We start from the raw sequence: 22,140 nt of genomic DNA on the forward strand, positions 1-22,140 counted from the left end.
TATATATTTATATATATATATTCAATTATATATATACATATATAATTGAGAATTAAAAATACAAATATGTATGTCCCTGTAAAAATGCAGCGTGCAGGCTTATGCCTGGCTATGTGTATGTACGCTTGTGTTTATTTCCAAAAGAACTTGCATGTGTTCTTTTCCTATCATCATCACCCTGCAAAACAGTATAATTTGCATTCAGAGCAAATACTTAAAACTGCCATGTTTTGTAATGTATATACTTTTCTCTCTTTTGATTAGGTAGAAAATGGTTGCCCCTGTTCACCAATTGTGAAGACTTAGGATAACACAACTACAGCTTTGATTCTCCAAGTGTTTCAGGATGTAAATGTAGTCTGACCTTTCCCTGCTGGACAGTTAAATCATGGACACACTAAACAATGTAATTTGGACTGTCCTTCCAAAAGATGCTTTGGCTTCTCTCTCGAATGCTCACTAAGCATTTGTAGCTGACAAGGAAAAGGAAGAAAACTGTGAACTGGAAAGTTATCTTACAATGAAAATTACGAGCACATCTTGCATCTGTCCAGTCCTCGTGTGTCTCTGTTTTGTGCAGAGATGTTATGGAACTGCTCAACACAGCTCCATCAAGGGGACCAGAAACCAAACCAAACACATCGAAGGTGAAACCGAAGTCCACCACCGTCCCAAAAGAGGATGGGTTTGGAATCAGTTCTTTGTTTTAGAAGAACATATGGGACCAGATCCACAATATGTTGGAAAAGTAAGTTTTTCTTTATTGGTTTGTTTTATCCTCTCCTGGGAAAATGGGAAGTGGGATGAGGGTGGAGTTGCAGTTGTATTTGAAGAGACATGGAACTTTAAGTGAATTATGTTATAGAATGCTATTTCTTATTCTAAACATTTTAAAATAATAATTATAACAAATGAACTTCACCAATCATGACACATCTCCCTAAACATCGGTCCATACAGACTAGACTGAATGTTCTTTACCAGCATATTACTCTTTCTGTTCTCTCATGTAAAATGGAGACACTTAATTAAACACACAATTCAGTAATTTTGTCTTTATTACCATGAAGATATATTAGAATTCACCGTGGCATTTATTGGTATGTTGATACTTACAATTTTTTAAATCTATTGCTATTGCACATGAGGCTAAAAAGAAGACACTATATACGACATCTAATATATTTCTGCTAATTGTTACAGAGACGGCATTTGAATTTAAGTCAGCCTTTAAAAACACATGGATATGTTTCCAATCCCCCAAATTAATTTCCATACAAATATCGATATATTTAAATATAGATTAAATATAAACTGGGTGTACAGGTTTTGTTAAAATTCCAAAAGAATGAAGTTGACAAAATGATCAGTAACTTCAGACCAACTTCCCTTTCTCTCAGAAATGCAGACAAGACAATTTAATGGCTTGTCAAACCCTTTAGGAAATTGTGTGCTCAGTAATAAGGGACAGTTTAAACACGTGTCAAGGTTCCAGGGTAAAGAATAGAGTGGAAGTAGAGAGACCTTCTGATAGATTACTGACTGTTGGAAGCAGCCACACTTAGGTTTGTTCAGTAACTATGGGAGAAGCAGCAGTCACAGCAGTAGAATCTTTATGACTGCAGGCTCAGTGACTTCTGCCTCCCTGCTTGACTATTTATTTTCACTTTAGCACTGTTAGTACTAAAAAAAAAAAAAAAAGTACTCCATCCAAGCCACAGCACTTCCCTAATGTGTAGGCAGTACAGGAGCACAAGCCATCTGTTCTGCCCCTCTTCCAACATGGACTGGGTTGCAGCTATATCTTCCATACAAGGCAGGAGCTATGGAGTCAGAATGTGAAACACAAAAAAAGATCTGGAACAATTCTATCATTTTCTTATATGCATATTAAAACAAGAAGGAAAACCCCTCATATTCATCCTGTGCTTTTTTCCTACAGACTGTCCCATGAAGTAAATGTAGACAAATGTACTAAAGTAAAAACATAATATATTGAATTACTATAAAGTTATTTTTGTTATGAACTTCAAAATCCTTTTTCTATAATCCTCTCATTCCTTGAGAAGGAGGGAGGAAAAAAAGGAACAGAAAAATGTTTCCTTTGTAGAGTACCAAAAGGAAACAATACATATTATTAAAAAAAGTTTATGCATATTTATTGTCACTTTAACTAAAAAATGGAAACAAAATTTGCTAGAAAAGTTTAGGGAAAGATCAGATAGCTTCTCATTTTTGGTGGGTCACCTAGTTTGAGTGAAAAATGAAACCTCAATCAGTAGCTTAGTTGCAAACAGTCTTTCTGGGCTTGGGTGCCAATGAGCATATGGTTGAGAGCTTGTTAGCCATCAGGAGGTGGTGAGGGCTGTGAATCTGTTCCTTTGTGGAGGTTTTGCGGAAATCAGTATCTATTCTGTTGTAGTATTAACAGACAAATTTAAAGGCTCACACCCAAAGGTGTGGCTCTCCTATTCCCTATCTGACCTGGGGCCCCTCACTCATTCATAATCTTTCTACTCAACATTCATCTGCCTTTATGAGCAATTCTAACTTGATTGTGTGGATTCATTGCCCTCTCCATAACCGCCTACATACGTACAAACACATGTACATACATATACATATCTATACATATATATGTACATACACACCTGTGACAGTTCAAAAAACCCTGCAAAGTTCAACAATCCACATGTACTTATAATAACCTCCTGTTCCATTATTTTTTTTGAGAAAAGAATTTATATTTCACACTTATAAATACATTCATAATGAACGAGAGCCATATCTTTTCAAAGTGTTCGTGAATAGAAGATAGAATCATTACAGTTACTATAAGCATGAGAGGGGAGTACCTCCAAAGAACTGAAAAGTATCTCCTTGGCTTCCTTCTGTCACTGAAATTCCAGCAGGAATTTTGTCAACAGAAACAAAACAATAATCATATAATACAAAATAATAATCATACAATATAAAATAATAATCATACAATAATCCAATGCAATATTTTTTATTAAAATAATATACTTTCTACATGCATTATATAAGTTTGTTTCCAGTCATCCTTGAGCTCTGGATAGTAATTTTGTGTATCTATAGTTATATTTCACATTATAAAACAACATCTGAAACTTTTGATAAGAGCTCAAGCCAAACTGTTTTGATACTTACCAATTTCTTTTATGTTGTTTATAATAATTTTCTTTGACTTTTCTTAGTGATTGGGTTTATTATGAAGGAATTAATTTTGTTGACATTGGTCAATATGCATTATTCACTGCTAAGAGATTTTTTTTTTTTTCATGAGGCTAAGGCCATGAACATTTGGTAATTTTAATGGTACATAGTATAACTATATATACATGTATAATACATACACCATATCACCATTAAAGTATATATATAATTATACATATATACAGATAAATATAATTGACAATCCATAATTTTTTTTTTCAGACTGTAAAGGCCATGAGAAATCAAATACCAAAACTAGTGTATGAATGTATCTCACGGATTTAACCTCATGGACTTATTAAACATCTTTTTAAATACTTGAAAGATTAGAGTGAGGAAGCTATAAGTAGTAAGTAAGTCCTTTCTTTTTGGAAAGAAAGGACTTTTGTTTGCAAGTAAGTCCTTCTTGGAAAAAATTATGGTAATGTCATTATAGCTTTACAACAAAAATGTTCTCTCTTTTCCAAAAATTATGTAAAAACTAATATAGACCATTTAATCTGTTTTTATTTTCAAAATTGAACAGAGCTGAATGAATTCCATTATAAGAACATAATTTTGTATAAAATATCACACACATCCTAAAGTGCAGGCTATGTATCACACCTAGCATTAGAGTAGACTCATTGCCTTCATGAGATAGTAATGATTAGTGAGTAAAGAGCTGAGTTTGAATTAAGGCTTCTCTGCTTATTGTCTGTATTACAACTAGCAAGTCTTAATTCCCTGAATTTCTGTTTCCTTACATGTAACACTGAGAAATACTGTTTGACACTTCTGTTACTAATTCAAGTGTGTTATAAAGTTTGGTTTATAGTTTAGATTATGGGTTAGTTAAACCACAGCCTGTGTGCAAATTCATCTAGTTGCATGTGCTGGTATTGCTTGCATACTAAAAAAAAATAACTATTGAAAAAATTTAAGCAATAATATTTTGTGATACATGGAAATGAAATGAAATCCAAATTCAGTTTCTGTAAATAATGTTTTGTTGGAATACAGCCAGACTTACATTTACATATTGTATATGGCTGTTTTCAATCTACAATGGTAGAATTAGGTAGTGACAAGAGAAATTAAGGTCCACAAAGTCTAAAATATTTACAGAAAATATTTGGAAACCCTCTTTAAGATATCTACCTCACCTAGTAGACTATGAATGCTTTGAAAGCAGGTTCTGGGGCTACTTCATCTTCATTTGCACAGAATCTACCTCAGTGCCTATTGTAATGATCAAATGTGGTAATTCACTGGAAAGGGCTCCATAAACTATAGCCTTTTGTAGTCATGTTAATGGTTGTGATAATTATATGAAATTATTGAGACAAAAATCTCTGTTTATAAACTCTCTGTTGTTAATCTCTGTTTATTAACTTGGTGGTTTTTTTTTTTACTGTTGTTTTGTCGCATTACATGCAGTAGTGTAATGAATGTCCTTTTACACACATCATTTAGCGTACATATAAGTGTATCTGTGGGAGAGATTTCCAGAGTGGGATTCTCATTTAAAAATAAATAAATCTTTAATTCTGGTAGATGTTACCAGATCCTCCTCCATAGTGGTGGTGTATTTTGCACCTCTTTGATGTATGAGAATAAATATTCCTCTACAGCAGTGCCAACAGATGGGATTGTAAAACTTGGAATTTTACAAATATTATAGGTGAAAAATTGCATCTCTGTGTACTTTCAATTTACATTTCTCTTATTATGAGTAAAATTGATCACGTTTTCATAGTTGAAGGGATATGAATATTCCTTTTTTTACTAACTGATGCTTCAGGCCCTTTTGTTAGTCTTTTTAACTTATACTTGTTGACATTTACATAATAGATGAAATAATGCTTTGCCAGTGATATTACCAATAATTTTTTCACAGTTGCCGTTTGCCTTTTGACTTTGTTTATAATTTTTGTTTTATAGAAATGTATTATTTTAATTTGATCATTCTTAGCATTCCTTTGACTGAAACTATATTTTTGAATTCCTCTGAAATTTGAGGATTTTGGTGTTCAGAATTAGTGACAGTAGATTAAAAATGCATTCTTCAGGTCTTAGTATTTACAGTTTATTACATATACTAGAAAATATTACTTAATGAATAAAAAAGATGGTGTAAAAGTGGAATTGCTTACTTTAGAGATCAGAAATTATAATTTAAAATACACATGATTTCTTATTTTTGGACACTAGTTATTGGCTGTATTGCATATATGTTTCATATTTACCAGTAGAATATATCCTAGTGTGCAGGTTGTAACTACAAAGTATATTGACTCTTACTGGAACATGCTAGGAATATTTAAATATGTGTAACTATTAGAATTTAACTAAGGACATACGTTGGAAATAATGTCTTTTAACACACAAGTGCTGGAAATGAGCTTCATATATTTCAAGTGATAATTGCTTGTGATTAGCTAGGTGTTCTTCTCCATAAATACATATTATTTTCATTTTAAAAACATTGTAGATGACTTCTTTAACCAAGAATTCTTGTATCAGAAATAAAGGAAACTCTATGTTTACTTCAGTATATCTTTAAGTGGATATTACCCACATTGCATTATTTAGTAATTAAAGAGGATAGAATAAAAAAATCATAAACCAGAGGTAAGTCACCAAAAACTGTGTTCCTACTTAGTAGCATGTTTTAGGCTAAGTTATCTAATCTATTAGCAGTGTTACATTAGGGTTTAGGCTATATTGACATTAAAAATATATTTGACAATAAAAGTTAATAAGAACTTAGATTTTTTTCAGGATAAATGAATTATAGTCTCCGTCTTCACTTCCCTTCATTTATGGTGTATGTTCTTATAACTGTTAGAATTTTTTTCTAGATATAAACTGTAACATGGAGAAGATATTGCTTACATCTATGAAGAATTTAGTTATTAAAATTCTACCTCGCACTCCCCTCTTTACCCATGTCCTACATGTGTGAGTAGCTAAGTGTAGACTCTAGGCAATTATTCCCAATGTGCTTTATTAAAACAACAGCAACAACAAGCATATAGAGGGTAAGAAAGGAATTCTAGCAGTATAAAGGAACTAAGAAAACATCTTGCCAAATTCCTCAAGTAATAGAAGACAATGATGCTCGAAACAGTTAAGTGATCTCTTCATGGGAAGGGGAATTAGTTATGACAGTGCCAAAGAACAAATTGTAAGATATCTGATTCTTTAATGAAAGTCAGTTTCTAGTATATAGTGCATGAAATTCTCCTCTCATCATCACTATTATTGCCATTAGTTTATATTGTTTTCTTTCTTTAAAAGAGCACCTTCAAATCTCTTTTAATATGAAGTACTGTAGCTTCAAATTAAATAAATGATTTTGAGGTTGAAGAGAGAATAAATCATGTATGAAGGAATGGGAAGGCTCAGGCTTTTCAGAAAAAGAAAAGATAGCTTTAATGTCATCATGAACTCTGAATTAAAAATTAAACACACAGCAAGAAAAGGTCCCAATTGTCATCTGATAGTGTAAAGACAATAATTTTACGAATATTTTTACCATAACTTGTTTGAAATGGAAAATGTCCTGTATCAAAACATGACATTTGAATTTTACACAAGTGACAATGTGATGACATGATGTCATGTGAAATTAATTCATGGCATACAGTTCCATTATGGATATAGACATTTCTCAATAGTCTTCATGGAAATTTAACTCTTTAGATCCAGTCCTAAAAGAAATTGGGTGCATAAAAGAGAAATTTGATTTTGCATATACTTCATTTAATTTCTAGTGATATAGAACCTATTTTTCTTTTTAAGAAATCAGATTTCACTGTTTAATTTTACTTTTAGAGAAGAGTGACATTCTATCTGAACTGTTTAAAAATGTTGAAATTAATAGCATTAACACTCATTATATATAGTGTTTCTCAATGCTACGCCAGAAAAATTTTAAACATCATCAATACAAAGCAATACCTATTGTAGGCACAATGTAGGCATTTATTCACCTCGTGAACTTTTTATCACTATGCAAATGCACCCACCTGTGTCTGTGTGTGTATGTGGGCTTGAGTGTTATCAATGGTGCTAAACCAGAGGTGACTTTAACCCCTGGGGGTGTTTGGCAATGTCTGGATGCACTTTTCGCCCCTGATAAATTGTCTGTTCGTTTCATTTGCATAATCACTACGGTTACAGCTCCTTAAAGGGTTCAGGAAAATGTCATAATGTATTTTCAAATCAGAATAAAATATGAAAATGAATATAGCTGTCTATGTTAGTCTTTATATAAATGCAACTGCAATAGAATTTATCATTTTAATTGAAAAAAAACAAAAAGGCCCACAAAAGCAAAAGGGCCAAGGGTCCCTGAAAGTTGTAATGTGGACCTGATCTTTGGTTGTGACAAGCAGGGATGTGGTGCTACTGGCATTTAGTTAGTAGAGGCCAGGGATGCTGCTACACATTCTGTAACACACAGGACAGCCCCCACCAACAAAGAATTATCCAGTGCAAAGTGGCAGTAGTGCAGCCTTGATCCGACATTGACACCCATAGAACACGTTTTTCTTGATCAAAATGTTTTTGAGTATATTGTCCATTCTATTACATTCACTATAATGACATTTTACATGTGTCTTTTTTTTTTTTTTTTTTTTTTTGATGGCTCACTGGCCCAGCCGCTCTGTGGCACGTGGGATCCCCTGGACCGGGGCACGAACCCGTGTCCCCTGCATCGGCAGGCGGACTCTCAACCACTGCGCCACCAGGGAAGCCCCTCTTTCTGCTTTTTTTAAAAAAAATATTTTTCAGTCTTCCTAGAGGTTTATCAGTTTAATTGATTTTTTGAATAGTCAGAATTTTGTTTCATCAATTTTTCTATTTTTTTCTTGTCTTCAATTTTATTGACTTCTGCTCTTTGTTGTTTCCTTCCTTCTATTTACTTGAATTTATGTTTCATTTTTTTTCCCTGGGTCTTGAAGTAGGAACTTAAGTTATCAATATGAGACCTTATCTCATTTCTAATGTAAGCATATAGCTATAAATTTCCTTCCAAGCACCACTTTAGTTGCATTCCACATATTTTGATATGGTGTATTTTGTTTTCATTTAGTTATAAATATTTCTTATTTCCTTTGAGACTTCCTCAAAGGAAATAATTTGTAAATGTCTTTTAAAATCTCCATGTATTCAGAGATTTTTCTGTTTTCTTTGTTGTTCATTTTTAGTTTGATTCCATTAAAATCAGATAACATATTTTGTATAATTTCAATATTTTTTAAAATTTTTTGAGTTTTGTTTTGTGGCCCATGATATGGTCTATCTTGGTGAATCTTCCATGGGTCCTTGAAAAAAAACTGCATATTATACTGTTATTTAAAAAGAGTGTTTTATATATGCCAATCAGATCCTTTTGGTTTTTCCTATAGTTCACATATGTATCCTTGCTCATTTTCTGTCTGTATTTCTATCAGTTGATGAGAAGTGGGAGTTGACGTTCCCAACTCTATCAGCTTTTGTTTCATGTATTTTTGAAGCTCTCTTGTGCATCCATATTGAGAATGTAATGTCTTCCTGATAGTCCTTTTGTCATTATTTTTGTCTCTTGTACTTTGCTTTGCTACAAAGTCTATTTTGTCAGATACTAAGATAACCACTAGTTTTTATTTTTTAAATAATATTTCCATGCTATATCTTTTCCATTCTTTTATGTTCAACATCTACCTATGTCATTTAATTTGAATTGAGTGGTTTTTTTTGTTTCGTTTTTGTTGTTTTTTTTTTTGCGGTGCGTGGGCCTCTCACTGCTGTGGCCTCTCCTGCTGCAGAGCACAGGCTCCGGACGCGCAGGTTCAAAGGCCATGGCTCACAGGCCCAGCCACTCTGCGGCATGTGCGATCTTCCCGGACCGGGGCACGAACCCGTGTCCCCTGCATCGGCAGGCAGGCTCTCAACCAGTGCGCCACCAGGGAAGCCCTGAATTGAGTGTTTTTGTAAACAGCATATATTTGGATTTTGTTCCATTGTTCAGTCTGCTTTCTCTATATTATCATTATTATATTTAAGACATTTTCATCTAAGGTAATTATTGATATGTTAATCAATAGCAGTTCAGTTTTCTTATACATTTCCTATTTGTTTTCTCTGCTTCTCATTTGCCTGTTTCTTTTTACATGCGACTATGTGGGTTCCATGAACATTATTTAGGAGTCTGTCAATTTATTTGTAGTGATTTTTTGTTTTGTTTTGTTTTGTTTTTTGTGGTATGCGGGCCTCTCACTGCTGTGGCCTCTCTGGTTGCAGAGCACAGGCTCTGGACACGCAGGCTCAGTGGATGAATGCAGAAACCTCATTTTCATTTTGGTCCCTTTATTTTCCTTACTTTAAAATATTATATTCTTGGATATCAGATGATGTTATAATTTTTGTTTCAATATGTAAATATGATTTTAAAAATTCAGAAGGAAAGGAGAACCTATTGTATTTATTTGTATTTCTCTTTATTTTTCCTTATTACTCTGCCTTCCTGATGCTTCACAATTACTTAATCTGTTATTTCCTTTCTGTTTGAAAAATTTCTTTAGCCAATCTATAAGAATAGGTCTAATGTCAACAGATTCTTTTCTTTTTCCTTCATCTGAGAATGTTTTTACTTCCCTTCATTCTTGAAGGATATTTCTGCAACATAGAATTCATAGTTGACTGTGTTTTCTTTCAAACTTTCAAAATAGTGTACCACTTCCTTCTAGTCTCCCTTATTTTATAGGAGAAATCCACTGTCATTTGAATTGTTTTTTCTCTCAATGTAATGCATCATTTCTCTCTGGCTGCTTCTAACACTTTATCTTTCATTTTCAGAAGATTAATTATAATAAATCATAGTGTGGATTTCTTTGCCTTTAACTTGTTTGGGTTTTTTTCAGCTTCTTGGATCTGCTGGGTGTGTTTTAACCAAATCTGGGAAGTTTTCAGTCATTATTTCTTCATAATCCTTCCAGCTTCAGTTCTTACACCTCTCCTCTTAGAATTGTAATAATATATTTATTAAATCTTTGGGTCCCTGAGGCTTGGTTTATTGGGTCCTGAGGCTCAGTTTATTTTTTATTTTCCAGACTATTTTCTCTCTATTTTTCAGACTGGGTGGGTTTCATTCTGTGTTCAGGTGAATTGATTCTATCCACTGTCATCTCCACTATTATGCCTATAGAGTGATTTGTTTTTTTCTGTTTCTACAAATTCCATTTGGCCATTTTTAATAACTTCTCTTTCTTTGCTGAGATTATCTATTTTTCTTCTTTTTTAATTTGTTTCAAGATAATTTGTTATTGAAGATTTTTATAAAAGCTACTTTAAAATCCTTGTCAGATAATTCCAACAATTGCTTCATCTTGGTGTTGGCAACAGTTGATTGTCTTTCATTATTCAGGTTGTGATTTTCTTGGTTCTTGGTATAATGGGTGAGTTTTTATTATTTCCTAGATATTTTCTCCTATAATTATAGGAGACTCTGAATTCTGTTTAAATGTTCTGTTTTAACAAGCAGCCACCCAGTTTAAGTTTAGCATGTGGATCTTGGGTTACTTTTATGGACTGTGGTTCAAATGGCAGTAAATATTCAGTGCCTTTGTGGTAATGTTTTGGTCTGCTTGGTTTATCTAAAGTCACTGGAGTCCCCCATTATCCCAAATGGTGCTCTTGCAAGGGCCAAATGAGTTTTCCCAAGGCCAGTCTGCTAAGTGTCTCTTGGTAGTGGAGTGGTGTGGTGGAATTCCCCTACCAGTGACCTTCAGTTTCTTTTGCGTCCTTGGACAGGGATGGAGAATATTGCGACCATGAAGTCAAAGATGTTTCTGAGGCCAGATCAGCTAGTATTGGGTCTCTCCAGCAACTCTACCCTCTGTCTCAGTAGCTCTTGGTAGAAAAGGGGGAGTCTCACATTTTATGAGGAAGCAGAGTGCTTCCACTAGCTATTCTTGATGGGGCTCCCAAGCAATCCCCCTTATCGGTGTTGTCTGCTTACCTGATGTGGTCAGAGGGAATTCTGTTTGATCCAGGGAAGAAATGAGCCTACTCAGGTAGCTTCTTTTCTCAGGGCTGGGAGTCACGGAGAACCAGGTCTGGATGGCTTCCCGTGCTGCTGTCCTGTTCTTCCAGACCTAGGGTTACAGACAAGTTCTCCTTCTTTCCACCTTTCAGATTCCCTGATGATTGTCCCCAGTGCCATTTTCAGGGTCTATAATTGTGCTTATGAGGAAGGAATGGGAAAATTGGGTCTACACCATCTTTTCTGAACTAGAAGTCTAACACATGTTTTATACATTGAATTACCTTATTTACCAGTGTGAATACCCTATTATCAATTTATCTTGTTCTATCAGTGTGTTTCATGCATACTTTTTTTAACAGTAAATGCCATTAACATATGCTATTAAATCTGGTTTAATTATAGTGAGTCCTATTTCATAACGTAATGCTATTTACAGCACTATTTCAAACAAAACCGAGTCCATCGGGCTGTGGCTGAATCTTGGTAATTCCATTTGGATTTTGAGAAAGAATAGTTTGTTCCTTTATACATAAATATTCAAATGTTTTTCAAGAAGATACATGTTTGAATCTGGATCACTTTTCCAGTTGTAGCGTCCGGGAACTAATTTAAGACAGGGAATAATTTATTACCAAACTTATCATTTCCTATTTAGGTGATGGCTTTCCATGTATGCAGAGGTATGGCTAGTCCTTCTCCCAAAACCTGTATTGCAATGAAGCTTTACCTTCTTCCAGAATACATCCAAGCCAGAGCTGGTTTATCAAGGCTTCTTCTATAACCCTCTCCCTCAGACTGTATCCCGACGCTCAAGAATACAGCACCAAGACCTTGTGTTTTTTTTGTTTTTTGTTTTTTAAACATCTTTATTGGGGTATAATTGCTTTACAATGGTGTGTTAGTTTCTGCTTTATAACAAAGTGAATCAGCTATACATATACATATGTTCCCATATGTCTTCCCTCTTGCATCTCCCTCCCTCCCACTCTCCCCCTCCCACCCTTCCAGGCTGAAAGACCTTGTTTTTATCTGTTTTCCTCACCCTCTCTTTTCTAAGGCTAAATTACAGACAGATTATGTCTGCTCTCTTGTCCTCCTAACCTAAACTTTCACTCATAAAATTCTTTTTTTTCCTGTTGCTGATACCAGAAAAATCCACAATGAATGTAACAGGGTAAAAGCAGCTAAGATTTTATTCTAGGATTGTTCTAAGTCAACCATGCTTCTATTTTTCCCCACCTGGTTTATACTTGGTTTACACACTGCTTTCCCAAAATAAAATACAGGGAACATTTGATGGTAAATTTTATGATCACCTTAGCTCTGGGGCAGTAAATCGTCATTTTTGATACAGTCCCAATTATATTAGCTAAATGACTTAAAACACCCCTAACACATTACACCCAGTTACATAAAACTCATTTAATAATTTACTTACATTACATATTTTGAAATTAGTACAATGTCAGTAACCAGTGACTAGTTTAGAGTAGGTTCAAGGTAGGTAACAAGTTCAATCTATTTACCACAAATAACAGCCACAGGTCGCTATTTGAATGCTGACTACTTTATCCAAGTTATGTGGTTTGTCTGTAGAAGAAACCAGCAAAATATGAGTGGGAATGTAGGTGAAAAAATATAGAATCATGGGATTTTCTTTCGTAGCAAATGGAGCAATAGCAGTAGTTGTTGCAGAAGTACAGTATTATTTAGTGATTGCTCAAGCCAGACTCTAGGCTAATCAAATGGTTTCATTGTTCTGAATGCCATGCTATAAAGTTTCTCAAAACAAGAGGGAAATAAAATGCAAGAATCAGGCTTATAATCTGATATATTCAAGAGTGCCTCTGTGCATAGATGTCTAGATGTCTTTCTCTTGAAGGAGAAGTAAAATTTCTACCATAACTGGTTCATCTTTATGAAAGTGTAAAAATGATTTGTTCACATAAAGTATAGCTTTTGCATGTTACATATAAGTCTATATGATAATGTCTGTTGTCATAATTTTTTGTAGATATATAACAAGTAAAGTTGTACTTTATTGTGCACTTGTGCCCCAGCTTGCTTCTCTCAGTGAAGTGACAATACTTCTAAAAAGCCTGTGACAGAGACTTCCCTGGTGGTCCAGTCGTAAAGACTCTGTGCTTCCACTGCAAGGGACATGGGTTTGATCCCTGGTGGGAGAACTAAGATCCTGCATGCTGTGTGGCCAGAAATGAAAAATAAATAAATAAACAAACACAATAAATAAACAAATAAATGGTGCATTGCATTTATAAAGAAATAAATAAATTAAAAGCCTGTGACAGAAAACTATCTTTAGGTCCCATTGACTAAATTTAGAAACCAAATAATGCCTGACATATTACTGGTTACCTGTCATATGTGGTTAAAAAGAAATATATACATTTAAATTCCTTAATGTTCCTGTAAAAGTAGTCTGAAGTAGAACACCACGAAATGAAGTGATGGAACAAGGGCTGTGGAAAAGTGGGAAATGTCTTGCTGAATTTTTCAGAGTATTGACTGCTTCAGCAGCGGTAAATGAATAAGTAAATCTATTTCTTTTCCTCCTGTTTCTGTCACATTTCTGGTGAGAGTCTGATTCACATTCAGAGTTTGAAATGGAAAATAAAAATAGAGCACTGTTTGGCTTCTGCTGTGTCAGATAATTACTTTCAAAATCTGTAACTGGAAGCCGGTTGAGATAGGAACTGTGTTTTTGTTCCTGTGAAACAGAAATTCTGTCATGTGCAGCTACAGGATTTGACTGATACCTCTGGAAGTTACCTCTCTACCGAGTGAGACTGAGTGACTAGCTTATCCAGTTACAAGTGATGGGAAAGCTGTTATAGGAAAGATAATTCCAAAAAGTTAATGTGTTTTCACATAATATAGATATTATTTGTTCAGTACATTTCTTATTTTGAATATAAAGAACAATGCATACAACTTTTATTAAGGGAAATATTTTTCTTTCTGCCACTATTAAATATATGTTGAACATTACATATGTGTGTATGTATGCATGTATACACATGTATATTTTTAAAGGTGCAGGAATATCATTAGGCTCACACATCCTCTGTCTGTGCCCAGTGTTTTGTGCCTGGCATTTTGTACATGTTCATTTTTTTGTGTTTTTTTTTTCATATTCAAAATCTTTATCTTTGTAATTATTAACTACATAATAAATTAGATTATATTTTACATACTGCTTTGTAACCTAATTCTTTTTTCAGTCAATGCTTTCTATCTTTTTTTTAACACCTTTATTGTATTATAATTGCTTTACAATGGTGTATCAGTTTCTGCTTTATAACAAAGTGAATCAGTTATACATATACATATGTTCCCATATCTCCTTCCCTCTTGCGTCTCCCTCCCTCCCACACTCCCTATCCCACCCCTCTAGGTGGTCACAAAGCACCAAGCTGAGCTGATCTCCCTGTGCTATGCGGCTGCTTCCCACTAGCTATCTATTTTATGTTTGGTAGTTTATATATGTTCATGCCACTCTCTCGCTTTGTCACAGCTTACTCTTCCCCCTCCCCGTGTCCTCAAGTCCATTCTCAACATGATGGGAATAAAGACATGTTCATGTATTTTGTCACACACAGTGCACCCTCATTTTCAAATGAGGACACTGTTGACAATATAGACATTGATATATTTCTAACTGAAACCTCTCTTCTGTGCATCAGACTCCTATAGGTAACATACATTTAATACATATGTTTGGAGGCTTTGCTGGCACCTCAAAAATTAACCGGTACAAAATTGAGCTCTAAGCCTCTTTCCTCCCATTGGCTTGTCTGTGGTTTCCCTGCAGAGTCCTCTTTTCAAAAATTACACCTCCATCTGCTCAAGTGTTGAAGCAAGACACCTGAGAATCATTCTTGACACCCCTTTCACGCTCACCTCTCCCTCAACCCAGTCTGTTAATGAGTCCTGTCAACTCCTCATATAAAATGTAGCTCATGTCTGTCTGGTTCTCCTCGTTCCACCTCTCTCCTCCCTAATTTATTTTGCCATCATCTCTCACCTTAAACACCGCAGTAGCTTCTTAATTGGTACCCACTTCTCTTTCTGGCACCGTCTAAACTCCTCCCAATCCGGCTGCCAGATTGATCCTTTATAAACAGAAATCTGGTCTCATAATTCTGGGGTTTAAAATCCTTCTGTGACATCTAAGTGGATTTAGATTAAATTCCAAATCTGTAATGCAGGCTGAATGGCATTGTCTGGCCTCTGGGTGCATTCCCATCCTCGTCTATTGCTACTCCTTCTTCTAGTTCTCTCAGCTATACTTGCTTATTATATCCTCTCATAGCAACTTCTATTGTTCCTTTATAGAACTTAGAAAATTAGAATTCTTTAATTTTAATTATCTGTGTATTAACAGCTGGCTTCATCATTAGATTCCAAACTCCTTAAGTGTAGGTACAATATGTCTTTTGTTTACCACGTACCTCTGGGTGGTCAGCAGATAGCCAAGCATTGGCATATAGTAGATAATCCATAATCATTGAATAAAGGAAAGCTGAAGGAAATACAATTTTAGAAATTACACACAGAGTAAAAGGAAGAACTAGATTTGAAACATAGGCGTCCTGGTTTCCATTGTTTCACCTCTTGTAGCATAGTGACTAGAAAAGTTTAAGATTAGATCTTGAAAAATTAGGGATTTTAGGAAGAAAGTAAAGAAGATTCAAAGCCTAACAGGGGTATTTTGATCAGATATTCAGCCCACGAAAAACCTGGAATATGGTTGAAACCCAAAATCGTGCAATATGCTTGGTGACGTTGACATTTATGGTACGGTGTATATGTTACACGTATAGAAGAATCATAATAATAATGGTAATTATATATAATTCTGTCAAGTGCTTTTATCTGCATCTGCTGAGATGATCATGTGATTTTTCTCCTTCATTCTGTTAATGAGGTGCATCACATTGATTGATTTGCATATATTGAAACATCCTTGCCTCCCAAACTCTTTTTATGAAGCCAGTATCAACCTGATACCAATACCAGAGGGACATCACAAGCGGATAAAATTACAGTCCAATATTCCTGATGAACATGGATGCAAAATTCCTCAGCAAATTATTAGCAACTTAATTCAATAGTACATTAAAAGGATCGCAAAACATGAGTAACATCTTTCTGATTACAGTAAAAAAAAATATGAGAGCCACTATTAAGAATCTGAAAATTGATAAATAGGCAAAAGACGACACAATATGAACTTCTTCCAAATGAACATATGGGAAAATTTCAGAAAAAGCTTATACTGAGCTGGCTTTTTCCCATTCCTTCAACTGTGGAATTTATTGCCTTAGAATTGGTGTTTTCCAGTAGTACTGGTTTCAGAGTTCTATGTATGGTTGTAAAGTAGCAACATTAGTAAAAATAATAAGCAGTAATAGTAATTACAAACATTTACATATAATATATATGTCTATATACAAATGTATTATACAATTGCATATATTCTATATATATTTCATGTTATATGTATACCTCTGTATATATAATATATCCATTATACAACATATATTAACACATGTATATTCAGTATATGCATATATTATATATGATTTCTTTATATATATAAGATATATATAAGATTTCTTATATATAATTTCTTTAAAGATTTTACATTTCTCACAGATTTTAAAAGAAATACAGTGTAACCCAAGTTTGTCTTCTCTCCCTCTCCTTCTATTAGCTATTTTTGGTACTCATGCTCTTTTGAAAAGAATTTAAAAAATATATACTCTGAACAGTTTTTATAGTGTTTTGCATATAAGAAGCAGCAAAGTTGTTTTCATTTCTTTTTTTAATTGCCCTTGGTTCTTTGCTTTCTAATTGCCTACTGAGTTGACAGCTTTCTAACTGATGTCTTAATTGACTACAGAGTAGCATAAATGAACTGGAATTATAAATGTATTATTAATAATCACTACAATTATAGTGTCTAATATTTTTTAAGTAATTGTTAATGCTACACATTATTCCAAATGTATGTATCAACTCATATTTACCTCATTGCAACACTGTAAGGGAGATAGTACTATTGTTTTCACTTTGGAGACAAAATAATTGGAAGGCAATGAATTAAATACCTTGCCCAAGATCATATCATCAGCGGTTGGAATAGTCAGCATTTGCAGATGTGGTCTGGCTGCAGAGTTCTGAGAGATTAATATTTGTAAAGGCAATTATTTTATAACAATTAGGGGGGACAAACTATCATTTTAATGTTAGTACAGTCCAGACTATTCCCTCAGATGCCTGAGCTCACTCAGAATACAGGGAGGTGAGGTGGAGAAGATACCACACATGGTTCAGATATAGGTGGCCCTTACCCTTGAAGGCACATTGATTGACACTCTCACAGCTAGTCCCTATCATTAAGGGAAAGCAGTCAAAAAGCAGCTAAAACCCCTGTTTGGCGGAACTGGAGAGAAAGACCATGGTGAATGCGGGGATACAAATATATTTTTTAAATTGATTCCAAAGAGTTTAAACTTCTCCATTAACAGCAAGTCATAATTTCACATCATGATTAAAATATATTGGAAGTTGGAGTCATTACTGTGAAGGAGGTACATGATCATCCATTTATTCCATTGAATGGTGTTTATATTTTTGATTATACAAAATTATATGTCTTATGTCACTTACATACTGGACACCAGTCTTGTCAATGACAAAGCACTGATACATAGTCTAGTAAGAAGCTCGTTTTGCTAAAGCCAATGCAACGAGTGAGGTGAAGATGCTAAGTGTAAGTTCGAATGGATATAAATTCCAGTAAATTAACAACATCCATTTCACAGTCAAGCAAAAATGTGGAACTAACCCCAGAATATATTCTTAGGTTAAAATGTTTGAAGAATGACACATTCCACCAGATACATGTATTTATTTATGTTCCTTTCTCGTTAAGCACTTGAAATGAAGATTTTATTTTTATCATGGAGAATCTAATGATGTAAATGAATTAGCTGACACACATTTCAACAAAACTTTGTAAGAATAAAATCTCCCTTTTCATCTCAGGTCATCTCATTTATGGCCTTCTTGAAAGGTCTATGTGTCTCCAAAGTAGACAAATTCCAGCTTCTGCTGCAGTTGCTTGGTTACCAGTTCTCAGCTTCCAGAGAGTAACAGAATATTTGAGCATTTGAAAATAACAAAAAGGTTCAATTTTTCTGTGGCTTTTTCATACCCTATTATAAGCAAGCTGGTGAGCACAATCTAACAGATTTTTCCTTTGGCATTAGTAGATTATAGGTAGTGAGTGGTAGAAATTCAACAAGAATACGGGGGAGCAAGAGAGAGATTCCACAAACTGGTAAATATCAATAGGTGCTTTATCCAATAAAATAAGTATTACTTATCTGACATAACTTTGGAAATATTTAATTGTTTTATATTGGTTTTAAAAATAATTTTAATGGAAGTTACTACTATTCACTGCACATTTTTAGAGGTATCTTTAAATTCATTTAATTTGCCACTCTACCTTGAACTTTTGTCTGATTTTTGCTATTTCATTTGCTCTTTCTCTCTCTCCTCTCATACTAGACTTTTTTGATTGCTTTTTGAAGGTCTCACATTGGACTTTCATATTTTCTGTTTTGTCACGTGGTCTTAGATTCCTTCATTTGTCTTTTCTCACTTCTTTAGCTTTATTTTGCTCTTAGAGGCATTGTCATGCAGTGGCGGCACCATTCAGGGATTTGGGAAAAGCCATTTTAAATAGTAATCACAAGAACAGAAAGTTTACTATTAAAATACGAAATACAATGAAATATAAATTAGTGTTAGTGTATGATATCATAGAATGGATATATTTTTACTTTTAAATGTTAATAGTATAACATATGGAAGTTATTGATACCAATATTTCTGTATGAAATGCACTGTTTTGATTTTCAACTATGCTAAGACAATGGTTGATGATATCCTTTTAGAAGACATACAAGATATTTTCTTAAACGTACAACATCATTTATTTATAATCTTATTGTTTTAAAAATACTAGATTTATTGCATCAGTGAATTTGAAATAATAGCTCATAAAATATGGTTTATTTCAATTTTCTGGCAATATGTGTATTGGAATTCTGCTCTTTTCAGTGTTAATATTTGAAGAAAGGCTTTGGCATTTTTGCATCTTGGATCACCGGAGAGTATCATATCATTTTAAAATGATACAATAATTGCCATATTGAGACTACAAAGATTGTAGTGAAATTTAAAAACAAATAAAAATAGCAGAGACCCAACACATGGGGAGGAGTAGAGCTTAATGTAATGTGTGTTGTATGATCCTTAAACTTTTCAGAGGTTGTAACTTTCTCACATCAGAGCTTCCCCTCTTCAACCTTAGGTTTCTTGTTTTTTTTGTTTGTTTGTTTTGTTTTTTAACTATTTCTATCATTCAATCTATCATTGGGAATTACAATACTCTATGGCTATTATTTCTTAGATTATCCTGCCTTGTTAATTTTGTAAAAACTTATCAAACACTACGTGTTATTAACATGATACTTGTCACAATTTACATTTCTACAAATATGCCTTTTTCACTATGTAGGTTTTTCTCAAGTAAGATATTTGTCTGTTTTAAAAACTAAATTTGTTCTTCCATTGTTTACTATTGCTTACCATGCAAATTATTCCTGAGAATATTTTAAAACTTCCAGAAACATTTGTCTCAGGATATAGTTTATATTTTATATACATGTACTTTAAAAAATGCTATCATTGACTTACTATTTCAGATTTTATAAATATTGTTTCCTTCAGTGTTTCACGTATTTTTTCTTTTTTGTTTTAGCCTTTAATGTTGCTTTTCCTAATTATTCTGAGAGATTATGCATTCAGGGATACAATTATAAAAAGATAACTGAGAAAAAATGAGCCTTGTGGTTCCATTTACACAGTTTACCTTAGTCCTAAAATGTTTTTTCCCCATTATTTATTCCTTAAATGAAAAACAAAAAAAGCTGTTTTTGAAAAATATTTTTTGATTTTTAGTGCATATTTTTTATTAGTGACAATTCTACATACTACTATGTTGCATACTTTTTTAAAAAAGTTACCCTAGATGTGAATTTAAGTCTCTGTGTGAGATAATAATAACCAAAAATAATTAAAATTCTTCTGTTGAATACATGTGAAATTTTTGAGAGCCTATAGCAACAAGTTGCCCTAAGCAGTATTCTGATAGTTTCCAGTGATCTGAATTGGTATTTACCAATATCACAGTAAGTAGTAATAGACAGATATCCATAATTTTGACAACTAATAAGAATAATTATGCTCCTTTGCATTCCAAGATTCACTCATACATTAAACAAATTTTGCAAGCTTTGCCACATACCATCCTAATTTGGTATATGCAAAAATGAACATCTGGTCGCTCCAAGAGGTCAACCCAAGGTGTAAAGTCTTAGATTTGTGAAATGGTGCATGCCAGAGTCAGCTAGCTGCCCACAAAGATTCTTGCTCTCCTTCTATAGAGGTAACCCCTCAGTGTCTACATTTCCCAGTCCTAATTCCATTTGTATCTATTTCCCTCAAATGGAATGAGAATGGAAGGGATAAATTTACGCTCCATCCACAGGGGATCTGTACTCCCTATTTTCCTTCTTTTGCCTGTGGGATGCTGAGGGTCCAGCAGAGGGCCCTGAGGCCGCTGGTCATGTCAGAGCTGCAAGCTGGAAGGAGCTAGAATAGAATCCACTCCCATGGCCGCCATCTGCCGCCAATGACTACTACACCGAGGCTGAACTTCAGGTGAGTTGAAGTATATCTCTCTCAGGGTAACCCACTGAGATTCTAAGGATAGCTCTAGCTGTGCCTTTTCTAATCAAATATCCAATATGTAATGTATAGCATGCTGAGTGTCTATAGAGAGTGCAGTGAGGACATGGGGAAGTTAGAGTTCACGTGTATAATATCAGGAGCATTGATGGGGAGTTATTTTGGAACTGACAGGAGCCTATACCATGCTGCCCTCTTCTGCTCACTTGATTTCAGTTTTTGGTTATTTTCCTTTTTAGGGTTAGAGTCTGTGTATTCATGGAGACTGACTGGAAATACAGGTCAATATCTTGTAGAACTGATTGACTCACCACACTGACATAGCAACCCCAAACCTCATTAACAAACCAGAAGATGTTACTTTCACTTTAATAGGTTTGCTTTAAAATATGGAGGTGAAACAATTACTCTATTTCTCTAAAATCAAACACAAAGTAAACTAATGTATTATATAGCAATATGGGGGACTGAAAAAAGCACTCAGTGCAAACTAAGAAATCTGTCATGTTGACATTTTTACATCAATGTTGAAACAGCAGGGCCATCTTAATTTAGAAATAATTGAAGTCCTATTACCTTATTTTTAGCATGCTTTATTGACTTTTTTGTTTTCCTTAATTGATTATTCTAGACTACTATATTCTTAAAAGTGTACCATGAAAAGCTGGGACCTAAAGATTTTTTTCCCATTACTTTTATTGTGGTGATGGTGGCACTGTTACATAAAAAAATACTGTTTGACCATCTCTGAATGCTGAGCATTTTTTTCTCTTCTGAATTCATTCTAGTTCCAAACGTTTTAGAATGGTGCTCTACTCATAAATGTGCCAAGTGTACATCCCATGCTTCACTGTATTTTACACTGCTTTTTGAAATACAAAAAAAGACTTGAATGTTCATTATTGCTGAGTTCCTGAACTTTACTGAAAAAAGACCACAGTGTATATGTAAGATGATGTTAGTTATGGCATGTTATAATGATTATAGGTACATGTTATTCATTTTTATTTCACAAGTAGTAAATGTATTCATTGTAG

At 34.0% G+C, this 22,140-nt stretch overlaps 1 protein-coding gene across 2 annotated transcripts in view; it reads left to right on the forward strand.

Moving 5' to 3' along the window:
• Nucleotides 1–262: 262 nt before the first annotated feature.
• The window catches only part of CDH18 (cadherin 18), a 323,052-nt gene continuing 301,174 nt past the window's right edge, over nt 263–22,140 (forward strand). Inside the window, exon 1 of one of the 2 annotated variants that reach the window (XM_024741732.1) lies at nt 263–748. In XM_024741732.1, the coding sequence (XP_024597500.1) occupies nt 521–748 (228 nt within the window). In that variant the 5' untranslated portion in view covers nt 263–520. The remainder of the gene's footprint in view (nt 749–22,140) is intronic. The other variant, XM_024741733.1, reaches the window with a different exon arrangement.

This window comes from Neophocaena asiaeorientalis, unplaced genomic scaffold, assembly GCF_003031525.2.
Source record: "Neophocaena asiaeorientalis asiaeorientalis breed wild unplaced genomic scaffold, Neophocaena_asiaeorientalis_V1.1 scaffold10, whole genome shotgun sequence".
Taxonomy (NCBI): Eukaryota; Metazoa; Chordata; class Mammalia; order Artiodactyla; family Phocoenidae; genus Neophocaena; species Neophocaena asiaeorientalis.